At 38.8% G+C, this 27249-nt stretch overlaps 2 protein-coding genes across 8 annotated transcripts in view; one reads left to right on the forward strand and one right to left on the reverse strand.

Annotated features, from left to right (window-relative positions):
- Positions 1–10320, forward strand: part of LOC136971876 (transducin-like enhancer protein 4) — a 62948-nt gene extending 52628 nt beyond the window's left edge. For both annotated transcript variants that reach the window (XM_067266389.1, XM_067266391.1), the window contains 14 exons: positions 4775–4870; positions 5312–5365; positions 5588–5716; positions 5806–5917; positions 5991–6127; positions 6285–6349; positions 6975–7155; positions 7252–7320; positions 7475–7576; positions 7940–8085; positions 8165–8276; positions 9086–9168; positions 9252–9432; positions 9568–10320. In XM_067266389.1, the coding sequence (XP_067122490.1) occupies positions 4775–4870; positions 5312–5365; positions 5588–5716; positions 5806–5917; positions 5991–6127; positions 6285–6349; positions 6975–7155; positions 7252–7320; positions 7475–7576; positions 7940–8085; positions 8165–8276; positions 9086–9168; positions 9252–9432; positions 9568–9675 (1575 nt within the window). In that variant the 3' untranslated portion in view covers positions 9676–10320. The remainder of the gene's footprint in view (positions 1–4774; positions 4871–5311; positions 5366–5587; positions 5717–5805; positions 5918–5990; positions 6128–6284; positions 6350–6974; positions 7156–7251; positions 7321–7474; positions 7577–7939; positions 8086–8164; positions 8277–9085; positions 9169–9251; positions 9433–9567) is intronic.
- A 1200-nt stretch (positions 10321–11520) lies between these two features.
- The window catches only part of LOC136971877 (transducin-like enhancer protein 4), a 133446-nt gene continuing 117717 nt past the window's right edge, over positions 11521–27249 (reverse strand). Inside the window, exons 4-21 of one of the 6 annotated variants that reach the window (XM_067266394.1) lie at positions 22862–22906; positions 18484–18546; positions 18333–18407; positions 17475–17718; positions 17247–17269; positions 15716–15808; positions 15569–15622; positions 15362–15502; positions 15028–15136; positions 14699–14844; positions 14554–14618; positions 14282–14462; positions 14010–14180; positions 13787–13932; positions 13594–13705; positions 13131–13213; positions 12880–13060; positions 11521–12784 (exon numbers count right to left, since the gene is read on the reverse strand). In XM_067266394.1, the coding sequence (XP_067122495.1) occupies positions 12677–12784; positions 12880–13060; positions 13131–13213; positions 13594–13705; positions 13787–13932; positions 14010–14180; positions 14282–14462; positions 14554–14618; positions 14699–14844; positions 15028–15136; positions 15362–15502; positions 15569–15622; positions 15716–15808; positions 17247–17269; positions 17475–17718; positions 18333–18407; positions 18484–18546; positions 22862–22906 (2040 nt within the window). In that variant the 3' untranslated portion in view covers positions 11521–12676. Of the gene's footprint in view, positions 12785–12879; positions 13061–13130; positions 13214–13593; positions 13706–13786; positions 13933–14009; positions 14181–14281; positions 14463–14553; positions 14619–14698; positions 14845–15027; positions 15137–15361; positions 15503–15568; positions 15623–15715; positions 15809–17246; positions 17270–17474; positions 17725–18332; positions 18429–18483; positions 18547–18625; positions 18884–22861; positions 22907–27249 lie in introns of those variants that run through there. The other 5 variants (XM_067266393.1, XM_067266397.1, XM_067266392.1 and 2 more) reach the window with 5 other exon arrangements.

A 27249-nucleotide genomic window follows, 5' to 3' on the forward strand; every position in this document is an offset into this window, starting at 1 on the left:
ATAATAGCCATTCTTTTAAATCTTCCAGGATAAAGAGTACCAAACATTTATTACACACTACATCAAGGGCTCTTCCTGTCTATGCTTTTATGTATCTCTGCTACTCCTATTAGGCTACGTTTTTTCAAAATATTCTAATTTTTTCCCCCTTCTTTCCTACTGTAATAGCTCAAGTTGATGGAAGTTCAGTGGTTTTCGGTTTATATAGAACAGCTTGCACCAATATAGAATGCTTATCAAACAGAATAGAATGAGAAAGAGTTATTCTATCCTACACAGAATTTTATTTCCTCTTGTGGGAAATGAATACCAAGCAAAGCACCAGAAGTAATCATCAGAGATTCCTTCTTACGTAAAAAAAGTTTTTTTTTTCCTTTTTTTTTCTTTTGCTTGATGGAAAACAGACTTGGATTGAACTTTGGTATAAAAATTCAACAGCGCATTGCCATTGATTGTTATTCTTGGTGGATATTTTGAACCGTAGCAAAACTTTCTCCCATACCTGCTCTTGGTCTTAGTAAAGGTGCATGCTTCTTAGTATGCTGGTGATGCTTGTATTTTGCTGTAGTAGAATCATATGCAGTGCTCTCACGAATTTCATTTTTCCGTCTGTGGTCTGTTAAAAAATCAAATATATATAAAATTCCGTGGAAATGCTATTATATCGTTTCAGTCAATTACGTAAATCGGATAAAAAAACATCATTAATGATTTTTTAACTTAAAAATAAATTTTAAAAATAAATAAATTTATTTATTCGTGTTTATATGAATTAAGCAAGCGATTGGTCGTTTTAAAATTTTGAATTTTTAATTTGACCAATAAGGAAATTTCTTGTTATTTATGTCTTATTTAAAGACGGAAAATATATATATATATATATATATATTAATATATTTAAATTATTTTAAAATATTAAAATTAAAGATTTTAATAATTAATAGGCCCAATTTTAATCTTAAAATCTTACAAATTCGGAAAAGAAAACAATTAACCAATCAAACGCTCGCAATTATTTTTAAAATACGTGTAAGAAGAATCGACCAATAAAACGCTTGCAAATTAAAAACGGTTAAAATACGCAATATAAACTAACCAATTAAACATTAAAACTTCGAATTTTGAAAAAACGTAATTTAAATTTAACCAATCGTAGCCGATTATTTTAATTATTTAATATTTTGATGGGAAAAAGAGGGGGGAGACAAAGATAAAATAATTTTATATATATATAACCCAGAAAATATATATGTATTTTTTCGTCCACTTAAGAACACAAAATGTAAAAATCTTTCAACCCTTTTAACAGGATTTCTTTACGTCATCATCCTCCATACTAAAATTTAATCGAAGTTGTATTTTCCAATGAATTATTTAAATTTTTGAAAGAGCTTAAGAGCCAAGATCTTGAAACTAGTACAAATAATAAAAGGGACGAGAGAGAGAGAATGGGGGGTGGAATATATTCTTCTTATCTCTCGTCTAAGCAGACAGTAAAATCCATTTTCTCAATCTTTAAATCAATAATATATTTCTTTTTTTTGTGTGTTTTTCTTTTTTTCCCTAGTTTTTTAATGCTTAGAATCACATTTCGTGTAGAAACTTAGCAAAGAATAGATTCTAGATATTCAATATAACAATCTATTATTTAAATTTTCTTTATTATTTATTTAAAATTATACAAAAGTATTATTTAAAAAGTATTGTTTTAATTATTAGAGCGTGAAATATTCAATTTTTTTCGGATTTTTAAGTGATTTCCTTCCATCAGATGAGGATAAACTGCACAGAGAACAATGTGCTGTTTACTTAAACAATGAAGTGTCACCTTTTTTTACCCTATTTTTAGGGATTTTTTAATATTATGTGATGAACTATGCAGGCATTTTTGTTGAGTAATTAATTTTTATTGCTAAATTCGAACAATATCTGGATGCTGCATCTAAATTTCTATACCTTATACAGGTAATATCTGAAAGATAAGTAGGAAAATCACGTGTTTCTCCTAGTTTATATATAAAATTATCATGATATTAGCCCCTTTTTCTATCAAACTTTCAGGTACTGTCTCTCCCCCCCCCTCTCTCTCACCAAATAATTTCCCGATTTTTGGATTAATTAGTAAAATATACAAATTGTATTTCTCTCTTTTTGTAAATTTAAAGATATTTGTGCCTTGTAATTTGGATGAATATTAGGGAAGTTATGCATTATATTAACAGCAAATATCTACTTTCTTCGAGAATTTTTAAATAAAAACTAAATCAAATCAATGTTGGTATATTTGTTAAATTTTTTACAACCTTTCTTCACTTATATTTAGGGAATTTCAAGAATTATTGAAGTGTAAATGTTATCGTAGCGATAACATCATCTATTATTACTGTTGTAGTGAACAAAAATGTGAGTCTATATACTTGGAAAAGGTTGCTGACATTTCTAGTGTTTACACGTTACTTTTATTCCCGAAAACAAAATTTTAATTTCTAAAATTAAAATTCTTCGTTAAAGCGAATTCTCCAACAAACGACAGGAGTAGGCAAATAGTACCATTTAAGAATATTTATTAATAATCGAGCACTGAGATGGAAAGGGCAAGTACAATGAAAAACGGGTGTAATTTAATATGGAAAATATGGAAAATTGCAAAATACCAAAGAAAATCTTCTATTTTATGCACTGTATTCCCTGGAAACATGATCAATAACACGGGGCCAAAGAAATAATTCTGTTTCTGATGGCTACCATCTAACCGAGTTAAAGATATTCTTTGTTAGGATCTACTGGAACAAGATTTTTGGCGATTAAGCTGTTTGATAATTCATTTCTTCTCCTCCTCTTCTCGTCCTTTACAAATAATCAATCCTCCAAGCAATAAATGTAATGCCACATCTTTAATGTCGGGCATTAGCAGTGTAACAATGCTACTACATATTTAAAATATTAGGCATTACCTATTATTTTTTTAAATAAGGGATTTAAGAAAAAATGCCGTAAATCGATATTTTTAATAACAATCTCTGCTCGCCCGTTTTGTTAATTGCGCTTCTATAACGTAATTATGGTCGAGGTTGGCGTTCGCTAATTTGTGGACACACACTCACTGTAAATCACCAAGCTAACAAGAAAGAAAAGGCAGAAGAAAAACCATCCACCACCAACTGAGCGGAAACAAATAGAGATGCTTTTCTCTCCTCCTAACTCGGATCAATACCGGCAATGGTCAAACATTGGTACAACTTGAATGACAATGGGGGGTCCATCTTAATTGTACAAGGATCCCTACTTTCGCCGTGCTGGACAATGAAGTACGGTCTTGTGCGGGAGTACAACGTTAATTAAAAATCAATGTTAAGAAAGGGGGGAGGAACGGTGACAAGCTAATTAGTCTAGTGTCGTGTAGTAATTGACGCCTTTCTGCACTCGTTAAGTGTTTTGAAGATGACAAGAGTAACTTTGAGTTATTCCTTTTAACAGCAATTTGTTTCCGCTTTACATTTTCGCCCCGTGTCTAGTTTATTTCGCATGCTTTATCGGTTAAATTTATAGAACGGGAAACTTAAATTGTAGCCAGACCCCGGATTTATTTAATCGAAAAAGTTTTCGTAGATAAAAGATTTGAGCCTGGCGAGCGCCACTCGAAACTGGTCAGGCCATTGCAAAGTGCAATGGTGTATTAACGCTACCAGATGCTGTAGAATTAATAGAGACGGGAAGTTAAATTATAGCCGTTATAAGGAACTTGGCCCTCATATAAGCTGATAATTATGTTGGAAAATCATTATAAAAAGCTGAAAAATAGGTTAAAGACATTAATATCACACATCCTGTATCAATTCTGGTAAAAATATCCTTTAGCAATGATGACTGAACAGGATCACATTTGCCTCTTTCGGGATTGTTTCGAGATGGCCTTGCAAGCCCTTAACAAATGAAAATCGTTGGACTATGTACGACCGATATCGTGTGACTGTTTAGTTGATATTGTTTAAGTTCTTTTCTGTGTAACTGAGGTGGAAACACTCGGGCGTGTGACCCACAAACACTTTAATTTCTCGGAATTGCAAACGTCTGGAGGTTTTTAATATAAGATTTTCCAAAAAAGGAAGTAAAAGTAATTAATTCTTACTAAACAAACAACACGGCTGCAGGAATGTTGAATTTTTCAGATTCTCTCCCCTGCAGAAAATGTCCGAGAACCAGCGGGAGTAGCCCCATGGGGTTACTTGTATACGTATTCTCTCTACACGTCACCAGCAGACGTTTGCCCAATTAACGACTCGTCTACAACTCACTATGGTGTACAGCCATCTTAGCTCGACTGCTTCCCTTCTACTTGAAAAAATAAACAAGTAAAAATAAAAATCGTTACATGCCGAGATCGATTTTTAAACCTTATATTTTTCTTTTCCTCCTCTTGGGTACGTTTTTTTTTTCTTAACTTAATTGAAAGTTTTGGCTTGAGCCTCATATTGCTTCCTTTCACTTTTTATCACGTGTAAAGTTGCATTAAGTGCTGAAAAAAGAGAAGAAATTTTGGCTCCTTTCCTCTCCTCCAACATCGTTTAGTAGGGGGAAGTCAAAGGTGAGGAGGATGCAAAGGAGATTAAAAATTTCGCTACCGTTCGGCCGATGTGGTTAAATTTAAATTTTTTTCTCCTTCCTTCTCCCGCTTCAACCTCTGTTTATATATTTTTATTATTATTTATTAAAATTGTATAACATCGGAGAAAATTCAGTAGATACAAACTGACATTTATTGATCTGTGGACAGAGAAACTCCATCTCCCCTCATGACCGAGAGAAACATCGACTCCGGACACCGGAACCAGAGGAGAAAAAGAGAAGGCGGGATGACAAGCCAGATCACGTGAGTACACACTGAGTCATTCATCTTCGGCCGCCATCTTTGCAGCCGAAGATTAAGAGAAAAAAAAGTATAGCCTAAAGTCATTACTGCATGAGGTGAAAGGGTGATGTTATTTTTTTTTCAGCGCTGCACCTGAGTTGGGGGCGCCCCAATCTGTGACCATACCAACAACCGGGTCTATTGTGCACGCTGATCGATTTTTATCAGCATAATCACGTGATTACTTTTCACGTCACGCATATTTTTTTTTGTTTTTTTTAATCTAAGATGTCATCAGCCAAGTGTCGGCTCATTTAAATATATATATATATATATATATATATATATATATATATAAAATTATTCAGGATATAAATTAAGCTTAGAGGGATATTTAAGAAAAGAAAAAGTAAAAACTTCCAAATGCTTTTAACTCTAGCATTTATTTTTATCCATCCTTAGAGTGCCGAAGAAGTGAAAAGGAATCAAGAAGTTATCGTGGACGTTTCAAATGAGGTTAGCAAGAATTTATAATACGTGGCACAAAATAATATATGCTCAAAAATGGAAATAAATTATACGTGTATATCCAAATCGCTTCGCAGGATATATAATTTTGAAACTTGCAAAAAAATAATAATAATAATAAGAAAAACAGAGATCTTTTATTTTCTTTCTTCAGCATCAGATGGATGTTTTCTTAAATATTAATATTCTTCTCACGTTCTGTATTTCCAGGATCCCTTTTCTCCAACTAATGGTGAACCTTCTCCTAGAGAAAATGGACTTACAAGAAGGGAACGACCTCCGAGTGGATCTTCCTCGAGTAGAAGCACACCCACGTCTACAAAGCATAAGGATCATTTGGTAATTATCCATCGTCACCCAGTTTTACGCTTGTCGGGCGTCACTCTTATTCGATTTTACAAATAATTTTTTTTTTTTTTTTTTTGCAGAACGAAGCACCTTCGACACCCATTTCGAAATCGGTAACGCCAACAAGCTCTGGATCCACGACACCAAGTTCCAGTGGCATCAAGCCTGTTCCTAAATCTCCACATCTTGGAGGTAAGCCACCGGATTGGGATGAGTATTTTTCGCGTTTTTTCACTTCTCTTAACGCTACGTTTTTTGGTGTTAGGTCCACTTTATCCTTATCCTTTACCACCTGGTGGTCATCCGAGTTTACCCGCAGATTTAAGTCCTAGTGGGGCGTTTTCTCAAAGTATGCTTCACAATAATCTGACGCCTGCTTTAAATTCCTATTCTCGCAGCCTGGTAAGTACGATATATATGATTCAATAAATAGAAGGATTTAGGAAGGGGGAAAAAATAAGCACGCAGCGCGTCGCGTCGCGTAGTTGCAGCGCGCTATTTAAATATGTTCGCTGTATCCGATGAAGACAATATATTTTTATTTTTCCGTTTTTTCCAGGTCGGTTACGAAACTCATCCCACACTTAGACCACCAGCCTTCGGTACAATACCCGCTGGGAAACCGTAAGTATAAACCAAAAACAAAACAAAAACCAAACAAATATATATATATATATAAATAACTAAATAAATAAATAAAAAAATCTATATATATATAAAAATATATATATAAAGGGAGAGAAAATATTGTTTTTCGTCCATTATAATTTTTTGTATTAAAGAGAAAAAAAAATTGTGTGGCACAGATCATTATATTATATGTAAAACTTTAAACGCAATTATGTAAAACATCAATAAAAGTAAAGTGTTTTTCCAACTAATCTTGCGCCCAGTTCTTTACACCTAACCACACAGGTCAAAATAAGAGGTCATAGAACAAAATAACAATATTCTAAATTTATTTTTAAAAATATATCTTTTTTAAAAAGGGCACTACTAGCGTGTCATTCGCGCGACCTTTTCACCTCGTCTTCGCGGCCTATCGCGTTAGGAGGGGGAATTTTACTACTTCTGACCTCCGACCTCCCATAGATAACGGAAGGAAAAAAAAAAAACAATAGTAAACTAATAATAATAATATGGCGTCAAAAGTGTGCCCTACACGTCGAAGTTTTTGGCCAATGTACCCAGGACGTAATTTATGTATAAAAAAAATTATTGATTTATGATTAATCGTTCTCTCTCATAGGGCTTATTCCTTCCACGTGAGTGCTGACGGTCAGATGCAACCAGTTCCTTTTCCTCCGGATGCTCTGATTGGACCAGGGATACCACGTCACGCACGACAGATCAACACGTTAAGTCACGGAGAAGTCGTGTGCGCTGTGACAATAAGTAATCCAACTAAATATGTTTATACGGGAGGAAAGGTAAGTAAAGGGGGGAATCAACGCACCAATGCGAATCACGCAACAAAATCACGTGACGGTCTTTAGGTATTAAAAAAACTTTCTTTCCTAATCTAGGGTTGTGTCAAAGTATGGGATATCAGTCAACCGTCTTGCAAGAGTCCCGTTTCGCAATTAGATTGCCTGGTAAGGAAATTATATACCAGATTTTTTCTGCATTGTGTTTTTTTAAATTCGCCATGATGAATGGTCGCGAGCATGCCGCGTCGCGTCGCATCGCTCGATTGTTTTTTTGTTCTCCCTCTTTTGCCGGCTTAATTAACATTTATCTCTTATACAGCAACGAGAAAACTACATTCGATCCTGCAAACTACTACCAGATGGGAGGACATTAATAGTCGGCGGTGAAGCAAGCACTATTTGTATTTGGGATTTGGGTGCTGTAAGTATCGATTGTGTAATCTCGGTACAAGCAGGCCTATGGCCTTAATTTATTTTCCCACAGGATATTAAATATAAAAATTAATAACTGTTCTTCCTGGATCTCATATTTTTCTTTCGTATCGCTTACATTAGGAGTGAGTGCGAAGGGGGGTGTAAAGGAAGGAAAAAAAACTAATTAGTGAAGCTTTAAAAAGTGTCAAAATGGTTAATTAAATGTAAAATTTTGTCAAGATAGAAAAAAAGTAACGGTGTAAAATAATAATTTTTGCTGTAGAAACCCTCTAGAGATGCTGATTTAACCTGTCAGCTTGTAAGAATGATTTGTTAATCGCATCATCATCTTTTTTTTCCATTATTAAAGCCAACACCACGAATTAAAGCAGAGCTGACTTCGAATGCACCAGCGTGTTACGCATTAGCAATCAGTCCCGATTCGAAAGTGTGCTTCAGTTGCTGTAGCGACGGTAACATTGCAGTTTGGGATCTGCATAATCAGTCTTTAGTCAGGTAAGTCATATTACTGTGTGATTCACTGGGCTAAGAAAGAAGTCGAGTAATTTGGCGAAATTTTTTTTGATCCTTGTAGACAGTTCCAAGGCCACACGGATGGTGCAAGTTGTATCGACATCTCCAGCGATGGTACTAAACTGTGGACAGGTGGTCTGGATAATACCGTCAGATCATGGGATTTAAGAGAAGTAAGCCGATAATTTTTCCTCGATAGAATCAAGATCTTCTATAAAATCTAATGGACTTAACTTGAAGGCTTGTTTAGAGCTTCTTAGTATATAAATGCGTATAAATAAGTTCATAATCGTTGCTCGAATGCATTTAAAGGTGCACTCTTCAAAGTTTGCACAGTGCTTTTAACGTGACATCTTTACGTGTGACTTACGATAAAAGCCGCCGTACACTTATCTGTTTACTATTATACATCGAATAATTGTGTCAATATCGGCATGTTTAAACACGATCCAGTTTTTATCAGAAATGAGGTCAGACATAAGAACACACACAAACCAAAATGCCATATATTTTTTTATCGGGGCGAAAAAGCGCCAGGATAGACGACGTAACGTTTTCACAAATGTCGTTTTAAAGTGTTACTGCGTGTCTCTTTAAGATACCTTACTTCCGCCATTATTTTTGTCACGTGGGTAAGAAAGGCATAATTTTCATTAAGGTGTCAATTAAACAAGCGAGTGAAGATTTCGCCACTATAACTCATTTGTTTATAGCTTTCTAGTGTCGGAACGAGGGCCCAACAGGCTTTAGAAAAGCGCCAACCCCGTTAATTACCTCTTGATGGTGAAGCTATTACATGCTCGGCGATAAAGAATGTTGCTCCAACATTCCCCCTTATCGTCCATAAACAAACTATCAGGCGACCGCTAGAAAATTGATTATAAAATGTTCGATGAAGCAGATTTTCCCTTCTTCCCTCCTCCTCGACCGATAAAGTAAGTTTATATAATGACACCCCTATTTATTTGTATCGTTTCTGTAGGGTAGACAGTTGCAGCAGCACGACTTCACCTCGCAAATATTCTCATTGGGTTACTGTCCCACCGGAGAATGGTTAGCAGTCGGGTAAGTATCGATTTTATTGCTCGAAATACTCCCCCCAGCCGTCGGCCATGGTTAAAAAACGAGGAATTAATTTACTTGTGTAGGATGGAAAGTAGTAACGTGGAGGTTCTACATTGTACTAAACCCGACAAGTACCAGTTACATCTTCACGAAAGTTGTGTGTTATCGTTAAAGTTTGCCTATTGCGGAAAGTGGTTCGTCAGCACTGGAAAGGATAACCTTCTAAACGCCTGGAGAACCCCATATGGTGCTAGCATCTTCCAGGTAAAAAGAAGATAAAAAAAACTAGTTGTTAAGAAAAAAAAGGGGGCGGTGCCGTTTCCTTATTAAGGGGTGAGGGTCGGTTTTATGGAGGCGCGTGTTATACACTGTGTTAATGAGTCTGTTACTTCTTTCCAGTCCAAAGAATCATCATCGGTTTTAAGCTGCGACATCTCATCCGACGACAAATACATCGTCACCGGTTCTGGTGACAAGAAAGCGACCGTTTACGAAGTGATCTACTGACAACCTCCCAATTATAGTTCCTGAAACGTCGTCTACGACAGACGATGAATTGGCCGCAAGGCGGTAAATCAACCCAGTTCCTGCTCGCCCTTGTCATGTACAGATTCCGGCGAAAATGTACAGATCCTAGATGTCGTGTTCCCTCATTTTGCCTGTAATAGTTTGTCGATAATTGTATTGAATACAAAAAGAAGAAAAAAAAAGTACAAAAAATCTGCTGTTTATTCTTCCTTCCATAATCCAATTAACCCGGTTAAACGTCTCACTGGACGATGTTTAACTATTCTGTTTTAATTTATCAATTACCCGGAAAAAATAACACGTTTCGTCCTTAATTGTAATCAATTACAACAATTAACTCGATCTGTTAAACACGAAACTCGATTTTCGTCCGGTAATTGAGATCGATTTCACTTAACGCTAGTCGATTTCGTTTTCCCGATTGTTTGAAATTGATCGCAATTAACGCCTTGAATGTAATTAACTAATTACAATTAAAAAAGGCGCCACCAAGATTAAAAAGCGGATTTTTCTTAAGACTTAAACGGCGGCGTTATTAACTTTACATAACGAATTTTACTGCCTTTTAAAAACGAATTCAGAAGGTATACCAAAAATATTTGGAGGGGGGTAAATGCCGAACAGGCTTGTAATCTTTTTTTTGTTACTTTATCAAAACGTTTATGGAAAGCACAAACACGTGTTAACCTCGATACACACTAATTAAATACCCATACAAAAGCGAGTTAAAGCGGTTAAAACCGGATATTGATTTTAGTTATACTGATTACACGTGTATAATATGCAAAGCACGGATCCCAGATTAGTAAATTGTAAATCGATTTTTATACTTTTCGCGAGACGATTTACTAAATCGATGTTTTTTTTACGTGATTTATTTCCCGTCAAAAAGGGAGAGCATATATGTATTATATAGGTAGAGGAGTGCTAGAAAAATCGATTCTATAGACATCACCTAGTAAATGGGAGGTGAAAGTACTTAGAGAAAAAATTACTTAACAACTCTCTGCTCTCTTTTCTTTTTTTTTTAAAAAAAAAAACAAGAGGTTTAACTAAACTTTTAACCTTTGGAGTCAAAAATTATATAATTATAGTTAATGGAGAAGGGGGCTTTAAACGTTCGCAACCCCCTCTTCCTGGAAACGGTCAGCTTACTTAACCTCAACAGGGCAATTACCGTAACTTCAGTCATAACAGCAATAAACCAAAATTGATGTTACTACTGACAAGCTAGGGAGGGCGAAACAGGGGATTAACCTCGATTCTAACAGTTTTAATTAATAATTTTCAAACTTAGGGGTGGGGCAACGTTGGATGGGAAACTAAATATGTTTGCTCTATTATCTATTTCCTTTCAATCCAGGATGTTTACCGCTAACGTTTCCTCTGTTAACATCAACTGTCTGTGCGCTTTTTAGTCAGGTTACAATAACGATAAACAGATTGATGTTCCTACCGCCAGCACACGCCTCCCTCCCTGGCAAAAAATAACCAATTTACCGTGTTTGAAGGGAAAGAAAGAAAGAGAAAAAAAGTTGGCAAGAAACCGGGGGTAAACCAATATAGTTGGTGACAGTTGTTTTACCGCCGGTGACATTCGAGCATCTACCGATTTTGGCACAGGTGCCAAGATGGCGTGTAGAAGCATGCCAGCGCCATTATTGACATTTTCTGTTAGACAAGCAGATTGCGTTCCAACAGTTGAAACGCTACACCCGTTAATTATTTTTAGTAATTTCTCGGATTTTACGCTAGGTTTAATGGATGACACTCGCCCCCTCTTTTTTCCTTAAATTACGGACAATATATATAAACTTATATATATATATTCCGAAACCATGACATCACTTTATTTAACATCTTCAAATGTGAAACATGGATGATGATGGATTGCTCCTAATAATTTTTTTTGGTAAATTTTTTCTCACGTACACACAACTGTTCTGAAAAATCACAGTAACAACCACGAGATGTTTAGCGAATAATAAAATTCACCAATCATCCAAGAGCTCATTTGCTACTTTTCTGTATTTTTTTGTTTTTTTTTTAATTCAAATGACAGCTTTTGGTCGAACGGTGCTCCTTCTGAGAAGAAAAAAACTAATAAAAAAATAATAAAATAAAAAACTTAAGTCTAGGGGGAGAAAAAAAGTACACTTTTTCCGATGTGAAAAAAATTTGAAATTATTTTTGCGATTCTTTTTTCCTCATACGTGATTTATATGTATAGATACCAAAACATAACACTGGGTTCTTGAATACATATCGGGAATAAAAAGCACTTCTTTTATGAAAGTGAGCTGTAACAAAGCAACACATTATTATTTTTAAGTTTTTTTTTGTTTTGGCAATGGTTTTAGTGTGAAAATTACACGTGTGAAGTGAGGACTTGGAGAAGAAAAAGCTGTTTTTTTTTTTCGGTGGAACTGCCACATATTCCCAAAAGAATCTGTCCAAAAGCGTTTTTTTTTCAATGGAGCGTTGTACAAAGACAAGTTGTGAACAATGAATCCAAATGTGCTATGAATCCTTTCCATAGTACAGAACACCATTTCTGCACAGGTTACAGACAGTGATATATCTACAAGTGTCTAAAAAAACAACAACCATTCCTAAAATAGCTGCCACACCTTGGCCGGCAGTGCTACTATGAAAGCATAGATTAAAAATGTACACCATTTTTTGTTTTATTTTAATAATTTCCATTAACCAAACGTATTCGTACGACTTGGTCTGTTGCGAAAAAAAAGTCTCTCTTCTATTCCTTGTGTGGGGAATGTTGTTTGGTCGTGATATACATCCAAAAAGGTTTTGTTTCTTTTTTTCTGAGAAGATATTTGTGTCCTTTGAAGGATGCTAAGGAACATGTCGAGTTTCGGCCATTTTTAGAGGGTTTCGCTCATGACACAAGCTGGCCGAACTGCATTTTTCTTCTTCCTTCCTTTTCTTCGTCGTCTTGAGAGGAGATTCGCCGCTGATCTCAATAAATGACTTCGTACACCGTAGCTTTTTTATCACCTGAACCAGTCACTATGTATTTATCATCTGAGGAAATGTCACAACTTAACACTGAAGAAGATTCCTTTGACTGTAATTGAAAAAAGAGAAGAAATAAAAATTGATGCGTTAGGAATGTCTTTAGTTCTTACAAACGTTTATAATTACAATGATCTGTAAACCCACCTGAAATATGCTAGCACCGTAAGGCGTTCTCCAAGCATTCAACAGATTATCCTTTCCTGTACTGACAAACCACTTGCCACAATAAGCGAACTTAAGGGACAGAACACAACTTTCGTGAAGATGCAACTGGTACTTGTCGGGTTTGGTACAGTGCAAGACTTCCACGTTGCTGCTTTCCATCCTGAAAAGGTACACAAACGTCAATACGGGAGTAAAATCAACGTAAAACACTTATACTACACGACACGTACCCCACTGCCAACCACTCTCCTGTAGGACAGTAACCCAGAGAGAAAATCTGAGAGGTGAAATCGTGTTGTTGTAACTGCCTTCCCTGAAAGAAAGAAAAAAAATCAAAATTAAAAATTGCGCAGGGATGAATCCCAAGTTGTAACTTTGTAGATGATCGATACACCCCGAGGCTGTATGAATTTTTTTTAAAGTTTCACTCTAATCAAAAACTACACGATAAACAAAGGCAAGACAACTTCCTTCACCTGCAAGGTAATAAATTGTTATTCACTAACAAGGCCAATTAAATTCCTGACAAACAACTATCAGCTACGAAGTGGTTCATGTTTTCGGCTCACCCCCTTTTTTTCTGGCATTCTCTTCAACCACGACCAATTTGATTAAAAGGCAGTTTAACGCCCAAGCCGAGAGAACACTACAAAAAGGCATAAATAAAGAAAACAAAATTACGTAAACACTAACCTCTCTCAAGTCCCACGATCTCACGGTGTTATCGAGACCACCGGTCCACAGTTTGGTGCCATCGCTCGAGATGTCGATGCAACTAGCACCATCGGTGTGACCTTGAAACTGCCTAAATGCCGAAAGAGTAAGAGTTACTGCACACTTTGGCGGGCGACAACAGAAGAGGAGGTGAACGAATTAGACAACTCACCTGACTAAAGTCTGATTGTGCAAGTCCCAGACGGCGATGTTGCCATCGCTGCAACAACTGAAGCACACTTTGGAGTCGGGGCTAATGGCCAGGGCGTAACACGCGGGTGCACTAGATGTTAATTCGGCCTTGATCCTCGGTGTGGGCTGCGGGAACACACAAAAGGGGGAAGATTAACGTCTACTCTACCAAATTTCTAATAGTAGTCTCGAGAAAATCTTACAGCGGCCAGATCCCATATAGATATAGTGCTGGCTTCACCTCCCACGATCAGCGTTCGACCGTCGGGGAGTAGTTTGCACGATCTGATGTAATTGTCACGTTGTAGGCAGTCCAGCTGCGACACGGGGCTCTTGCTAGCCGGCTGGCTGATGTCCCATACCTTAACGCAACCCTGTAACGAACAAAGGGGAGGTGGTTCGTATAAAATAAAAAAAACACGCCCGATAATTAAAGGAGTCGGGAGGGTTGTACCCGTCACGTGACTCTGCCTACCTTTCCCCCCGTATAAACATATTTTGTAGGATTACTAATCGTCACGGCACACACCACCTCTCCGTGACTCAAAGTATTAATTTGTCGAGCGTGACGGGGTATGCCGGGGCCAATGAGGGCGTCGGGAGGAAAAGGAACTGGTTGCATTTGTCCGTCAGCACTGACGTGGAATGAATAGGCGCTGTAAAACATTAAAAAATGGGTGCAAGTTAGCAGACAGGCAACACGAAAAGGTAGTGTTTAGTAGCGTTCGGAGGTTTCCCCCCACTTACGGCTTTCCACCCGGTATACTACCAAAACCTGGGGCTCTCATCGAGGGATGAGTGTCGTAACCGACCTGTAAAAAAAAGGAACGAGAAATGAGATAACACCCTTGTAACTGGGGTTGGGTGGCGCGTGACGGGCAGGCAAACGTACCAGCGATCTGGTGTAAGAATTCAAAGATGGAGAAATGTTGTTGTGAAGCATTCCTTGTGAATAAGAGGCACTAGAACTGAGATCGGCTGGCATTCCTGGATGAGTAGCGGAACCTCCTGTGTGCAATGGATATGGGTATGGTGGACCTGAATCGAAAAAAGGAAAAGAAAAAAACCACAATAAAAATACACAGAGTGGACGAGAGAAAATAATAATAATTGGCGACGGGAGAGGGATCTCGTCTTCCACCTCTATTCCCGCTTGATAAATATGTATAGTACTCGACAGGTAATAAAATGTCAGACGTGACATTACAATCTGCAACTTACCAAGTGATGGTGCCTTGGGCAGGGACTTCAGACCACTGGATCCAGGTGTGCTACCTCCTGAGCTGGTGGGTGTGACTGGCTTGGGGATGGGTGTGGTCGACTTTTCATTCTGCGATGGTATAGATAGGGAAGGACAATTAGACAAATGCTACGTTTATTCACGAGAGTCCATCAAATACCGAAACACCAATATAAATCATCGACTGACCCGGCTATTACGAATCCGACACCACATTCTTTAGCGGCGCGGATGTTAGTTTACGCGCGCGCGTGCATAAATACTGGGAGTCGATCCCCTCGGTGTTTTCGGGGATAGGACAGGCGCAGTACTTACGTCTTTATGCTTGGATGAGGGTGTGCTGGCGTTCGAAGATATGCTACTGTGTGGACTGTGCGCGCTGTGCTCCTTCTTGGGTGCCTTCTCCGTGCCGTTTTCTTGGGGCGAAGGTACACCATTGGGTGGCCCAACCGAATCCTGAAAGATAAACAGAGTGAAGAATACGGGGCGAGCGCCGAACCGGATGAAGGAGCGGAGGCTTACCTCGTTCGCGACGTCCACCACTAGCTCCTGATCACTCTGATCCGCATCGCTGTCCTGTAAGAACCAGACATAAAAAAAATAAGAGGGAAAGGTTAGATGGGGAACAATGTAGAAGGGAGAAGGAGAGACGTTATTCGGCCAACCCACCTTCTCTTCCTTCTTCCTCTTCTTCAGCTCGTGATTCAGGTCCGGAGATCGGCTCCGAAACTTCTCTCGGTCGTTAGGTGAAATGGAATTTCTCTGCAGAGAGGAAGAGAAAAAGAAAAGAAAAAAAACTTAATTAGGTCCGACGGAACTAGGCATTCCAGATCAGCGAAGTGAAAAATGAAGAGCGTCACGTGACCGGAACTAGGCCAATTGCGGCCTTCCCGGCGAGGGAGGGGGCCGCGTCCGGGGCGCACTACCCCATCCCGAGCGAAGGGAAGGCGAGAAAAATAAACACAAAGCCGAAATCCACACCGACCACAAATCAACCCCGCCCCCTCTCCTCGCGTCCCGGTCCAAGGCCCGGGCCTGGGGTATGGTGGATACACGTTGAAAAGGCCATCCTTCTACGCCAAACAATCGAGGGGGAGAACCCGATCCGCGCGAGGGGAGTGAGGAGAGCTACTCCACAACTCGGGACAGACACAGGCCAGGTGGTCCCGAGTTCCTTTAATAAATTCACCCGTCCCCGAGCGGGAGGGGGCGCAGCTGCGCGGGAACGGGTCCGCGCCCGGAAACACGGCGCGATTTGTCTCCTCGTTCCCCCACCCGCGGCGATCCAAGCCGAAAAACATTCCCAGAGCCATCTGGTTGCGTCGACCAGACAAATTCCCCTCCCACTAACGCCCCCCGAACTCCCCGGCCAAGGGCAGAGGAGGGAGGGAGAAAGAGAAGAGAAGACGTGTTAATGACAAGCGCACCCTCGGCCGATTTCCGGATGCCATCCGTGACCAATGGGGCGTGACCTAATACCTGGACCGTGACCCAATCCCCGACGTCGCCCGGGGCCATCCTCTTCAAGCTCGCTCCCGTCGGGATAATTGCCAGCCATTTTCGTCCCGTACCGAGCGGAGGGAACGGGGGTTAAGGACGCGGGGCGGGAAGCCAGACTGGGAAACGGGTCGCTCTCCCGCCCCGACGCCTACCTGTTAACCCGGCTCGACTCGGAGCTCCGCCCAACCACGTGGGATCACGTGACTCCGGGGATATCAGCCACCACCTGTTGTTCCGGTGGCAGAGCGGGCGGACGAAGCGACAAAGGAAAGGGCTTCCCGACCGCAACAAAGGTCGGTAGTAGGTTATGGAAGGGGGCGTGTAATTAACGTCGCCTCCAACCGGCAGGGGAGGGAAGGGGGAAGTCTCCCTCGAGGGGAAGGGCGATTAAGCGGAGGATTAAGTCCGGAAAGGCGCATTACACGGGACGGGGGCCGAGACGGAGGGAGCCGAAAATGGCAGATCCGGCCGGGGGTGATAATCTGGCCATTCACCAAACGCCATCTGGTGGGCCCCCGAGAAAACACAAAAGACATATTGAGACGGACGGGAAGAGAAAAGAAGAGCTGCCGGGGAGGACCGGGGGGCGCAGGAGAGAGAGAGAGGAAAGACGAAAATAATCCACTTACAGAAGATGATCTATAACACGAAAGTGCAAGCACTCGGGCCGTAGGATGAAAGATGCGAGTGGGGTACTTACGTGTCTGTCTTCGGAGCTGTGAGCTGCGATGGGATATCGATTGGTTGTCATGGAGACGGATCGTCGGGGATCCCAGCGGGCGAGGGAAACAATGAACAGTGGGACGGGCGGGTGGAGGAGGAGGAGGAGGAAAAAAATGAGCACGAGTTAGTAAAAGCGCCAGGCGCCATAAATTGCGCGAAAATTAGCCAAAGAAAAGAAGAAAAATGAAAAAAATCATATACTTACCGCTGCTCGACCTCTTCTCCTCTCGATGCTCCTTGAGGGCCGAGGCGGCGGCCGAACTCGATATCGCCGCCGACAGGTGAGACGAGGGCGCCCCTCCGCTCAGCGAACTGGACAGAGCGAGTAGTCCAGCAGCCGTACTGGGCGGCATGGTGGGGGGTTGCAGACTGGCCATGGCCGCCGCCGCGTGAGGCATCATGGGAATCGGCGGGGCGTGAGCGTGCGGTGCGATCTGTTGGGCATGCATCTGTTGCTGCGGAAGAAAAAAACGAGAAAACAAAAACCCTTTCAAAAAAAATCCCTCGTTCAATACGGCCGCGAACCCCCACGCTACTCGGCGTTTTATAACGCAGAGGGGGAAAGGAACGGCGCGTAATATTAAAAGAAAAAAAAGGAAGGAAAAAAAGAGCGTGGTGACGGGTCGCGAGCGCCAAGCGACGCGACGTCTCCCGTTGCGAATCTTTGTTAAATTGCGAGGAGAGGACGGGGGAGAAAACAAACACGGCCACCCGAATTTTCCGAGCGGCGTTCGACGCTAGGATTAACACAAAGTGCACGAGTAATTAGCTACGACATAATTGGCATCCACTTAGCGAAGTTAATGGCGGCGAGCGGCGCTGCGTTTAATGAGACCACAGAAAACTGTTAGATTTCCCAGAGCCGTGGGGTTAAGGAAGCGCCCCGGGAGACTCGGGACGCCTCCTTAGATCCCTCTTTGACGTCACAAGCCCGTCGGTAGTAAAGGGGGGGGTGAGAAACGAGAGACTAAACAATACGGAAACCGGGAACGAGGGGAGGAAAATAATAATAATAATAATAATAAAGAGGGGAGAAGGAAAAGAGGGAAAAGTCGACTCTTACCCCGATGATGGCATTCAGTTCGGTCATGGTGACCTGCTTGGCCCTCTCCACGGCCGCGGCTACTTGCTGTTGGTGCTGAAAAGGCATAAGGGATGACTTTAGAAAAATTGCCGCTCTCGATTATCCCCTCGCCAGGGGGAGGCGCACTCACCTCTTGAGACAGGAAAGGGAGGATCTGGGCGATGATGGCGTTCAACCTCTTGGCAATCTCCGTCTGAAACGAAAGTAAAGTTTTTTTTTCTTTCCTTCTCCTTCTTTCAATTATTATTAGTAGTAGTAAAAGTAAAAATTACCACCAGTCGTAAAAACGGAGCTCTTGCATTAACACCTGTCGTGACAGATGCAACAACAGTAATGGGTATAACGGCATTAACAGTAATAGAGAAAGGGAGAGGTAGAACGGCAGCGACACCGTACACGTGTCCGCGATTGGAAAGTACATACACACACGAATTACGGATGTTTCCCTTTGCCCGTACAAACAATAGACCAATTACCGACCAAAGTGGGAAACACTACAACAACACTGGATTCCATCTGCTCTTGCCTTGTTTACACGGCTTCACCTGTCACTTCTCCACTTTTATTAGTACTCTTTCCGGACGTCAGATGGAAGCACGCGCCAAGGCCCACACCCCGGCCGGCCGGAAACCCCGGAAAGATTTCCGCCGGTCCCCGCGCCCCTACTCTCATTCCCGGCTTAGGGGGCGAAAGGGCGACGACCCCACCCGGTACGATAAAAATGGCGGACATGGCCGTTAACCGGGGTTATAAAATATTAACCGGGTTGTAATCTGGCGGCGGAGGATTTAAAGTACAACGATAAAACGATGCTAGAGAAATTTCGGGAGGGGGGAGCGTCGGAGGAGCGAGGAGACTGACGTCATTGAGAGAGATAGTAGTATGGGAAGCAGTTTTCACAGGCCGCTGCTTCCAGACAGCGGGGATGGGGGATGGCCGGACGCATGGTCGAGCAAGCGTGCACTCGGTGCACACACCCCCTCCAGGCCTCGTTAGAGGGAGTCAGCGGCCCGTGACGATATCCCAGCGTGCCTAGAACTGCCAGTCACCGGTGAACAACAATTAGAGGATGCATGGGCTGCTTTTAAGGAGGGGGTTAGAGAGGTGAGCGCTCTTTTTAATCAGCATTCGTCGCCTCTTTTAAGCGCCGTTTCTCACGAGTTTCCACGAAAAAAATAATAATAAATAAATAAATAAAAAGTGATGTAATAATAAAAGCATCGCCGGCGCGCGCACACACACATACACACACACAAAGAAACCCGCGTAAGGCGGTCGCAACGCATCACAACTCTGGAGAAAGACAGGAGCGCCCGTTTAATCCCATCTCGGAAAGAGAGAAGAGAGATGGGGTCGAGCGTTTTTGACAGGCTAACACAAGTGGTACATTGATAGAGATGACTACTTATTCATAACCGTCAGCTGGTCAGATCTATCCTTAATTACTATTGAGCGGGGTGCAGAACGTTCTCCGGCTGGCGTTCGTAAAACGACAACCTGGTTAAGAGGGATAATCAATGGCGGACAAACACGGCCCGGTCGAGGTAGGGAAAATAGGCAATGGGAATCGAGTCTGCCGCCGGCCGATTGGGCAAAATCAATATTTACCGGAATGGGGGAGCCGGGGAGAATGGAAGAGGAGAGAGAGAGAGAGAGAGAGAGAGAGAGAGGCATTACAAGCACTGCTAAGCCGCGGGTAATGAAAATGCATGTTCAATTTACGGCCCCTCGTAGTCCCATCGATTTTTCTCTTCTTCTTGCTTTTTTCTCCCCCGCCACCCCCGTCCTTTCTTCTTTCTGCAGCAGTAATCTCTGGATGCCTGCCTCGGACGGGATGTGAGCAGTCTAGTGCTTGCCGCCTTAATAATGTCGGTGGCAGATCGATAAGGAGAGTGTGCATAGTGAGGTTGGATGAAATAGACGGGGGTTCTCTCTCTCTCTCTCTCGCTCGCTCTTCCCTATCCGTTCGGTTGTAACGAACATGGACCCCGCTGCACGGCCAGACTTGCTCGATCTATCTTGCCAAGTAAATAACTGGCCGGGAGCCGGTAACTCGATCCTCTGGTGGAGCAAGGGAGAGAGCAGAAGGAAGAAAAAGAACTATATATATATATATATATATATATATGTGTGTGTGTGTGTGTGTGTGTGATGTGTATGTGTAGCAGGGGGTTTCCTGATTGGAAAGGGTTGAAGGCCCTCCCCCTCTGCTACATCGATTCGGGATTGGATCATCGGGAACGGAGGTTAAATAAGCTGGAAACTGGAAGCGGTGATGAACAACCGGTTTAGATTTCACCTAGCTTTGAATTATCGACTTTGCACCCGAAATCTATCAAAACGACCGTCTGGAGGGAGGGGGCAAAGCTCCGCGCTTATCGCGTGACGCATTGTTCAAACATCCCGGGCAATAAAGGTGGATCCCCGAAGAAGTGTGGTGGACATTCGCTCTCTCTTAACCGTCTCGATGGGTGACGAAGCGGAAGACGGGGGAGGAAGACGAGGAGAGGAGGCGAGAAGGAAGGGGGGAGGGACGAAGAGAACCCATCAAAACCCGAGCTGACCGCATATTGCGCCTCCTAATTCTAACCGGGTATTTAGCAGCTGTGATTTGAGTTAGCACATCCCAGCTAATTACACATCGGGATTATAAAGGTTCCTGCCATATGGTGATATCGGAGCGCCGCCACGGAGAGCAGTCGAATCAATTAAAACCGACAATCGGACAGATTGTCGCGCGGACCCCGTTGACAAGCTAAAAGCTGCAAAGGGCGCTGTCGGGGGAGGAGGAACGAGAAACGACCGCGACCGAGCCGTGGCAATACCCTCAAGAAAATTGGGGACGGGCGCACCGCCTAATTAAAACCTAACAATGGAGCGGGTGGAACCTTCTACGCCGCCTAGAAAATCATGTATGTCTGTGTATGTCTATGTATATATATAATGTGTGTGGTGTGTGTGCTGTTGGGGATGGAGGGTAGAATTTAATCAACGTGGCTCCCCCGTACAACCGATTGTTCGCGTCGCCCGGTGAATTAGCAAACTGGCAGGTTTCCGACGAAACCCCGTGTTAATAATAATCGACCTGCAGTAAATCATAAAACGTTCCAAGGGAGGTATCCCCAAAACCACGTAATGTGCCTGAACCTTGACTGAATTCCGCACGCGATGCCTTTCTTTAATCTCCCCTCGTTTATATGCAGCTTCGCTTTATTCTTAACTGTCAATGGGATTTCTAGTCCCCCATTGACAGATTTAATTTATCTCTGTTATTCTGGAGGATGTATTAAAAGCTTTCTTTTCATCCATGCAAAAGCTTGCCTGATATCCTGGGGAAAAGGATTTTTATGTATGTCCCCATTGGTAACGCTATGTTTGTCAGTAGATGCTTAATTGTATAATTTAAGAATTGCAATTTCTTAATATCTAAGAGACGTTACAATAATCAACCATAATACTTTTAAGGGGTTTCAATAGAAGATTCTCAATTAGATTTAAACACAAGGCAAAGATACTGCTCTGAATGGGATACATCAAAAAGCTCTTAATCCCATTTAAGGATGTTACAAAAGGTTTTTTAATTCCACTAAAGAGTTATACCTGAAGGGTCTTAATTCCATTAAAGGGCTGACACCATTGAACAGAATACAGTACCATTATAAATTTGGGATTTCGGCACATCAGAAAAAAGAAAATCCAAGCCGTTTATGGCGTAAAATGCAATTACCCAAATTCATTTGCTCTTTATTGAACATAATTAATAAGGGCATTTGATGAATACATTTTTTAAAAATTATTTAAGGATGTTTACTTATTGTAGTAATATCATCCAGCTTGTCACCAGTAATACCTAATTAAAAAACAGTGATGCCATTTCTTTGGGAGTGTGATTTATGTTTGTGAGCAGCAATATAAAATATACTATAAAAATTCGGCAGAAAGATATTGCAGTATTCAACTACTATACCAGAAATTTCTAAAGGCATAAAGATTATACAACCATAAACTGTGTATGCAACAACACTTATTTTTCATTAGATATTACTAAACTTATGCATGTCTCTTGTTTACAGTGTGTAAATCTTCAAGTTGTAGAAGAGTCCTAGTATTTATTTAATGAGACAAGTTAGCATCTATTGATTACAGCTGTACAAAGTATAACCAAGATAATTTATAAATTCTAATTGTATATTTATAACAACTATAGATTTTTGGATATAAATTAATGTTTACTTGAATATAGGTAATTTTATCTGAACTGCTATTGCTGTTAGAGCATGCAAAATTTCAAAAATAACTAGAAATATGAATCTTGACTCTCCAAAAACTTTGCAATGACTTAAAATTAAAAACAATATTGTAAGTTGTATTGAATCAAACAGGAAATTCTAACATGTATATACACACACACAAATGTATTATATATTAAAAAAAACAAATGAAAAAAAACATACAATCTTTTTCTGAAATTACAAGTTTGTTTTTATATTTATAAGATATAAACTTACCTGTTTATGCATTTCGACATTCAATCCGTAGGACATTTCATAATACTGGAAGAAAAAATAAATAAATAAGATACTGTTTGAATCTAAGAAATAAATTAAAAATTAAAATCAATTTTCTATGAAAGTTTTCTACTTCTATAACAAAAACAAGAACAGAATTCAATTCAAGTATCATTCTCTAAGTCATTACTTACAAAAATTTGACAGTGGCCAAAAGCATCAATAATAAAATAGTTAATTATAATGGTCGCACTGCCGGTGTTCAGTTTGGTCTGCCAATATGTCCTTTGGATTATTTGTTATTTATAAGATAAAAATTAAAATTTTAATTAAAAAAAATTAGACATAACTGGTACCTCTGCTACTAAATTAAGCGATCGAAGTGCCGACGAGATATGAGAATTAAACGTCTTCATCCTGCCGCACACCATGCATTTCCATATAAATATGATTCTTATTTCTGATCAGTTGTGAAATTTTTATTGTATACAAACACAAGATAGAGTGTAAAATTCAATTTTGTAAATGCAGTGCAAAAAACTAAAAATAAAAAATCATAAATCCTCCAATTTCGATTCTATTTTCTTCTTTGACCTCTTGAGTATATTACAGGAGAGAAAGCTGTGCTGTGCCTAAGGTTTCCATTTAAGTAAAGCACGATAACTGTGCAATATTTTTTACGATTATACATTTTGCATAACGAAAACTACCAGCATAAAGTATCCTTTTGCTTGCCCGCTTTATATCGACACCAATTTATTATTAAACAAATAAACTTTTGATGGTTAAATTCTAAAAGTACGTAGCATCTCAGATGCATTATGTCTGTAAGGAGTGAAGGGAGGGGGACGAAAAATCAATCAACCAAATATTTATTGTATGTAGCCATCTGTTCAAAGATTTACAATTTTAACAAATATTATACTGTATATATATATATATATATATAACAAAACACATATTTGGAAATTAAAAATGGGAGAACGAATTAAATCTCTTGTTTGAGCTTGTTAAAAAAATTAAACTTCTGTAAATTTACTCATTACATTTTACTGATATTTCAAATTATAACATTCATAAATATGTGAATATCCCAGAGATGCTATTTAATACATATCAAACCTTTAATTACGTTTAGTTTTGTTTAGAGGTTTCACGGTGAGGCCATCTATTAATAATTGACTATCCTATAAACAAATACGATAATCTACTTCGTTAAATCAATAACTGTTCTTTACTTCTGTGTTTACTATTACAAAACAATATTTAGCCAAAAGTAATATAAACAATCATCCATAAATTATTTCTAGAAATTGACTAAATGTCATTGACTTGCACAACTTTTTGTTATAAACTAACAGAAAATTAATATGTAAATAAATTTCTTAAATTTTAACTTTTATCCCTGTGCTTCTTTGAGTCCAATATGTATCTTTCAAAATAAATCTAGATGATACAATTCATAAGATATTCACAGAAGAGTTAGAAGTTATATAAACTATTATAAAGCTTAGATTGTCATGTCTTTGGAAAGTAATGAGACTTCAGAACAAAGTTAAATTTCACAAAACAATCATTCTTCCATTAACAATATATAGATTACAGAGGAGAACTCAGACTATAAGAGAACGGAAAATTATGGCATTTGAAATGAAAGGCCATAGGAAGATCAATTGTACAAAGTGGATTAACAGAAAAACTAATGTTAAAGTAAGTAAAGACAGAGCAATACAGACTATAATGGAAATAATTAAAGGAGAAAGTTGAAGTGGTTTGGTCACAATGAAAGAATGGAGTTTCCCAAATCTCAAACTTGACTCTTTATGGAAATACAGAAAACTACAAAAGAGGAAGTCATCTTAGAATAAAATGGCTCAACAATTTAAAATTAGGAGTGCGATCAAAGAGTTGTAATATGGCACAAACAATGAGAAACGGAGACAGATTGTGAGTGGAGGATTCAAACTGACTGACTATATCAATCAATGAAGTGTGTTTATGCTAAACTTAAATCAACAGCTGAATAGTTTGAATGAATCATTGTGATAAGAGAGAGTGAGCTTTTTATTGTTTAGCTATCTATTAAGCAATCTAATAGAGATATACCTTTAACATATTAATAGCTTGTTTAGATGAGAGAAAAGTTTAAAAATACCACACATGCAAAATAAAATACTAAATTGTATTATGCAGAATAAGGCTGAGCACCTTCCAATAAAGATAGAGTAGAGAAATATATATAGATTCTGTTTTGTCTGATAAGCACTGGAAAATTTTATAATAAATCTGACTACTAGGTCCTGGAGCAATACGTTCCACAATTCCTTTAAGGCAGATTTTGGATCTTGAGAGTGAATAGCCAGTTGTAAATTTGAATTTTTCAATTTAAAGATCAGTCATCTCCTCCTTATTTGTCCATTTTCTATTAAAAAAATAGAGACTAAATTTTTTATTAAAAAACAGAGTGCCAATAGTACATAAACTGAATGTTTTCTCGCTGCTCCAGACAAGATAAATAGCCTGGCCATACAAAAACTATTAATTTAGTACTTTTGATCTGTGGTAAACAAATTTTTAGTATATTTAATTAAGATTATTATTTTACATATAATGAATTAATTTAATGAGTAGATTATAAGTTTATGTTAATTATCTCACAGATTAAAATTTATTCATATTTCTTTACAGGATAATTAATATTAATTACTCTGATCTATGTAAGTATCTACTCTCTTTTCTACTACTTTTTCCTTTCAATTATCTTTTTAGTAATCTATTATCTTGTTTGTGGAGTTTCATATTCACTTGCAATTATCTCCCAACTATAATTTTCCTAGATTTCCTTCTATAAACTGAAAATTATCCCAATGATAACATGAATTTATCACCTGAAACTCTTATCTGTAATGTTAAACGTATGTAACATTTATATTTTAATAAAATATATATTTGCCGTAGTTTGCAAACAAATGACAATTGAATGAGCTCTAAGGAATCCCTTAAATTTTAATTTTAAACAGATAATTATCATTTTAGCATTAGCGATACAGTTAATGATCAACTTAATTGCATCATTTATATATTATGTCAGTATATTAAGATGTTCTTAAATATAAAAAGTAAAAAAATTTTTTTCATGTTTTAGCCATTTAGCATAATGCCTATCGATAAATAAATTTCTGTGTTTCCAAGGTAACATATAGTTCACAGACTAATTATCCTGTTTATCTGCAGCATGCAGTTACAAGTATTCTCATTCGAATAATTCCCGTCTCAAATTGCAGAAAACTTCATCCTTAAATATAAAAACCGAAATTCATATAAACTAAAAGGCTAAAACAACTTCTTAACACAAATTTCTAAAAGTCTAAAGCCATTAATTGAGTTTAGAAAAATCAATTACAGAAAAAAAAATAATAATATAGAGAGAGAAAGAGAGGGAAAAAAATCCTATGAGATCATTCACTTAAAGATGGTGACAAGATAAACTGAGTCCAGTTATAAAAGATGCACCATCTCATTTAAATAAAGGAGTAAAATTCGATTTAAAATGATTCCATATCAAGCAGTTGACACATACTGAAGTTTTATTATCTTCATCAGACTTTGTAATGACCTAATTTGGCAGTAAATAAAATCGATATATCCCTATATCGCCGTCGCATAAATTTAAAGACATTAAACTCACCTGTCAAACTGCATAATTTGAAAATCAATAATTAACTCTATTTTTCGAATCATATTTTGTCTATTATTAAATGGAGGGTAATAAAAAGAAAGGGCAAGTATTAATAGCGTTAATTTGGGAGAGGAGAAGGAAATTTTTAAGAATTCTTTCCTCTTCCTTTTTCACTGGATTTTATTTCATTGTTATTACTGCCGGAGAATAGATTAATAAATATTTATTTTTTAACAGCTGAAATGCTCTTCTATTTTTTGAGATGACAAAGAATGTATTCATCGGTTAAAAATGCCATGTTTGACTATTTAAACAGGCTTAGGATGAAATTTAAAGTTACAAAGTTTGTCGAGAACCTCGGATTGTTTTGATACGGAAGAATTTTATTTCACAGACATCACAACAACAACAGCAATGATAACAACAACAACAAAATTAGTAACGAATCTATACTAAACAGTGATTCTAAAAGGTTGCAGGTTATTTATTTTAAAGAACAAAATCCTATTTCTAGTTTTTCAATTTTCTTATTTCTGAATTCCCCCTTTGAAAAAGAAAAAAAAGGAAGAAAATTGTTTTTAATAGAATTTTTAATATTTTTTTAATTAAATTAATATTAAAAAGAAGAGGAGATTATTAAATTTTTTCTTCTTTTTTTTATGTTATTAATTTTAATATTTTAATAATTCTTAATGCACATTAATTATAT

Source organism: Centruroides vittatus, unplaced genomic scaffold, assembly GCF_030686945.1.
Source record: "Centruroides vittatus isolate TY-2023 unplaced genomic scaffold, ASM3068694v2 contig_273, whole genome shotgun sequence".
Taxonomy (NCBI): Eukaryota; Metazoa; Arthropoda; class Arachnida; order Scorpiones; family Buthidae; genus Centruroides; species Centruroides vittatus.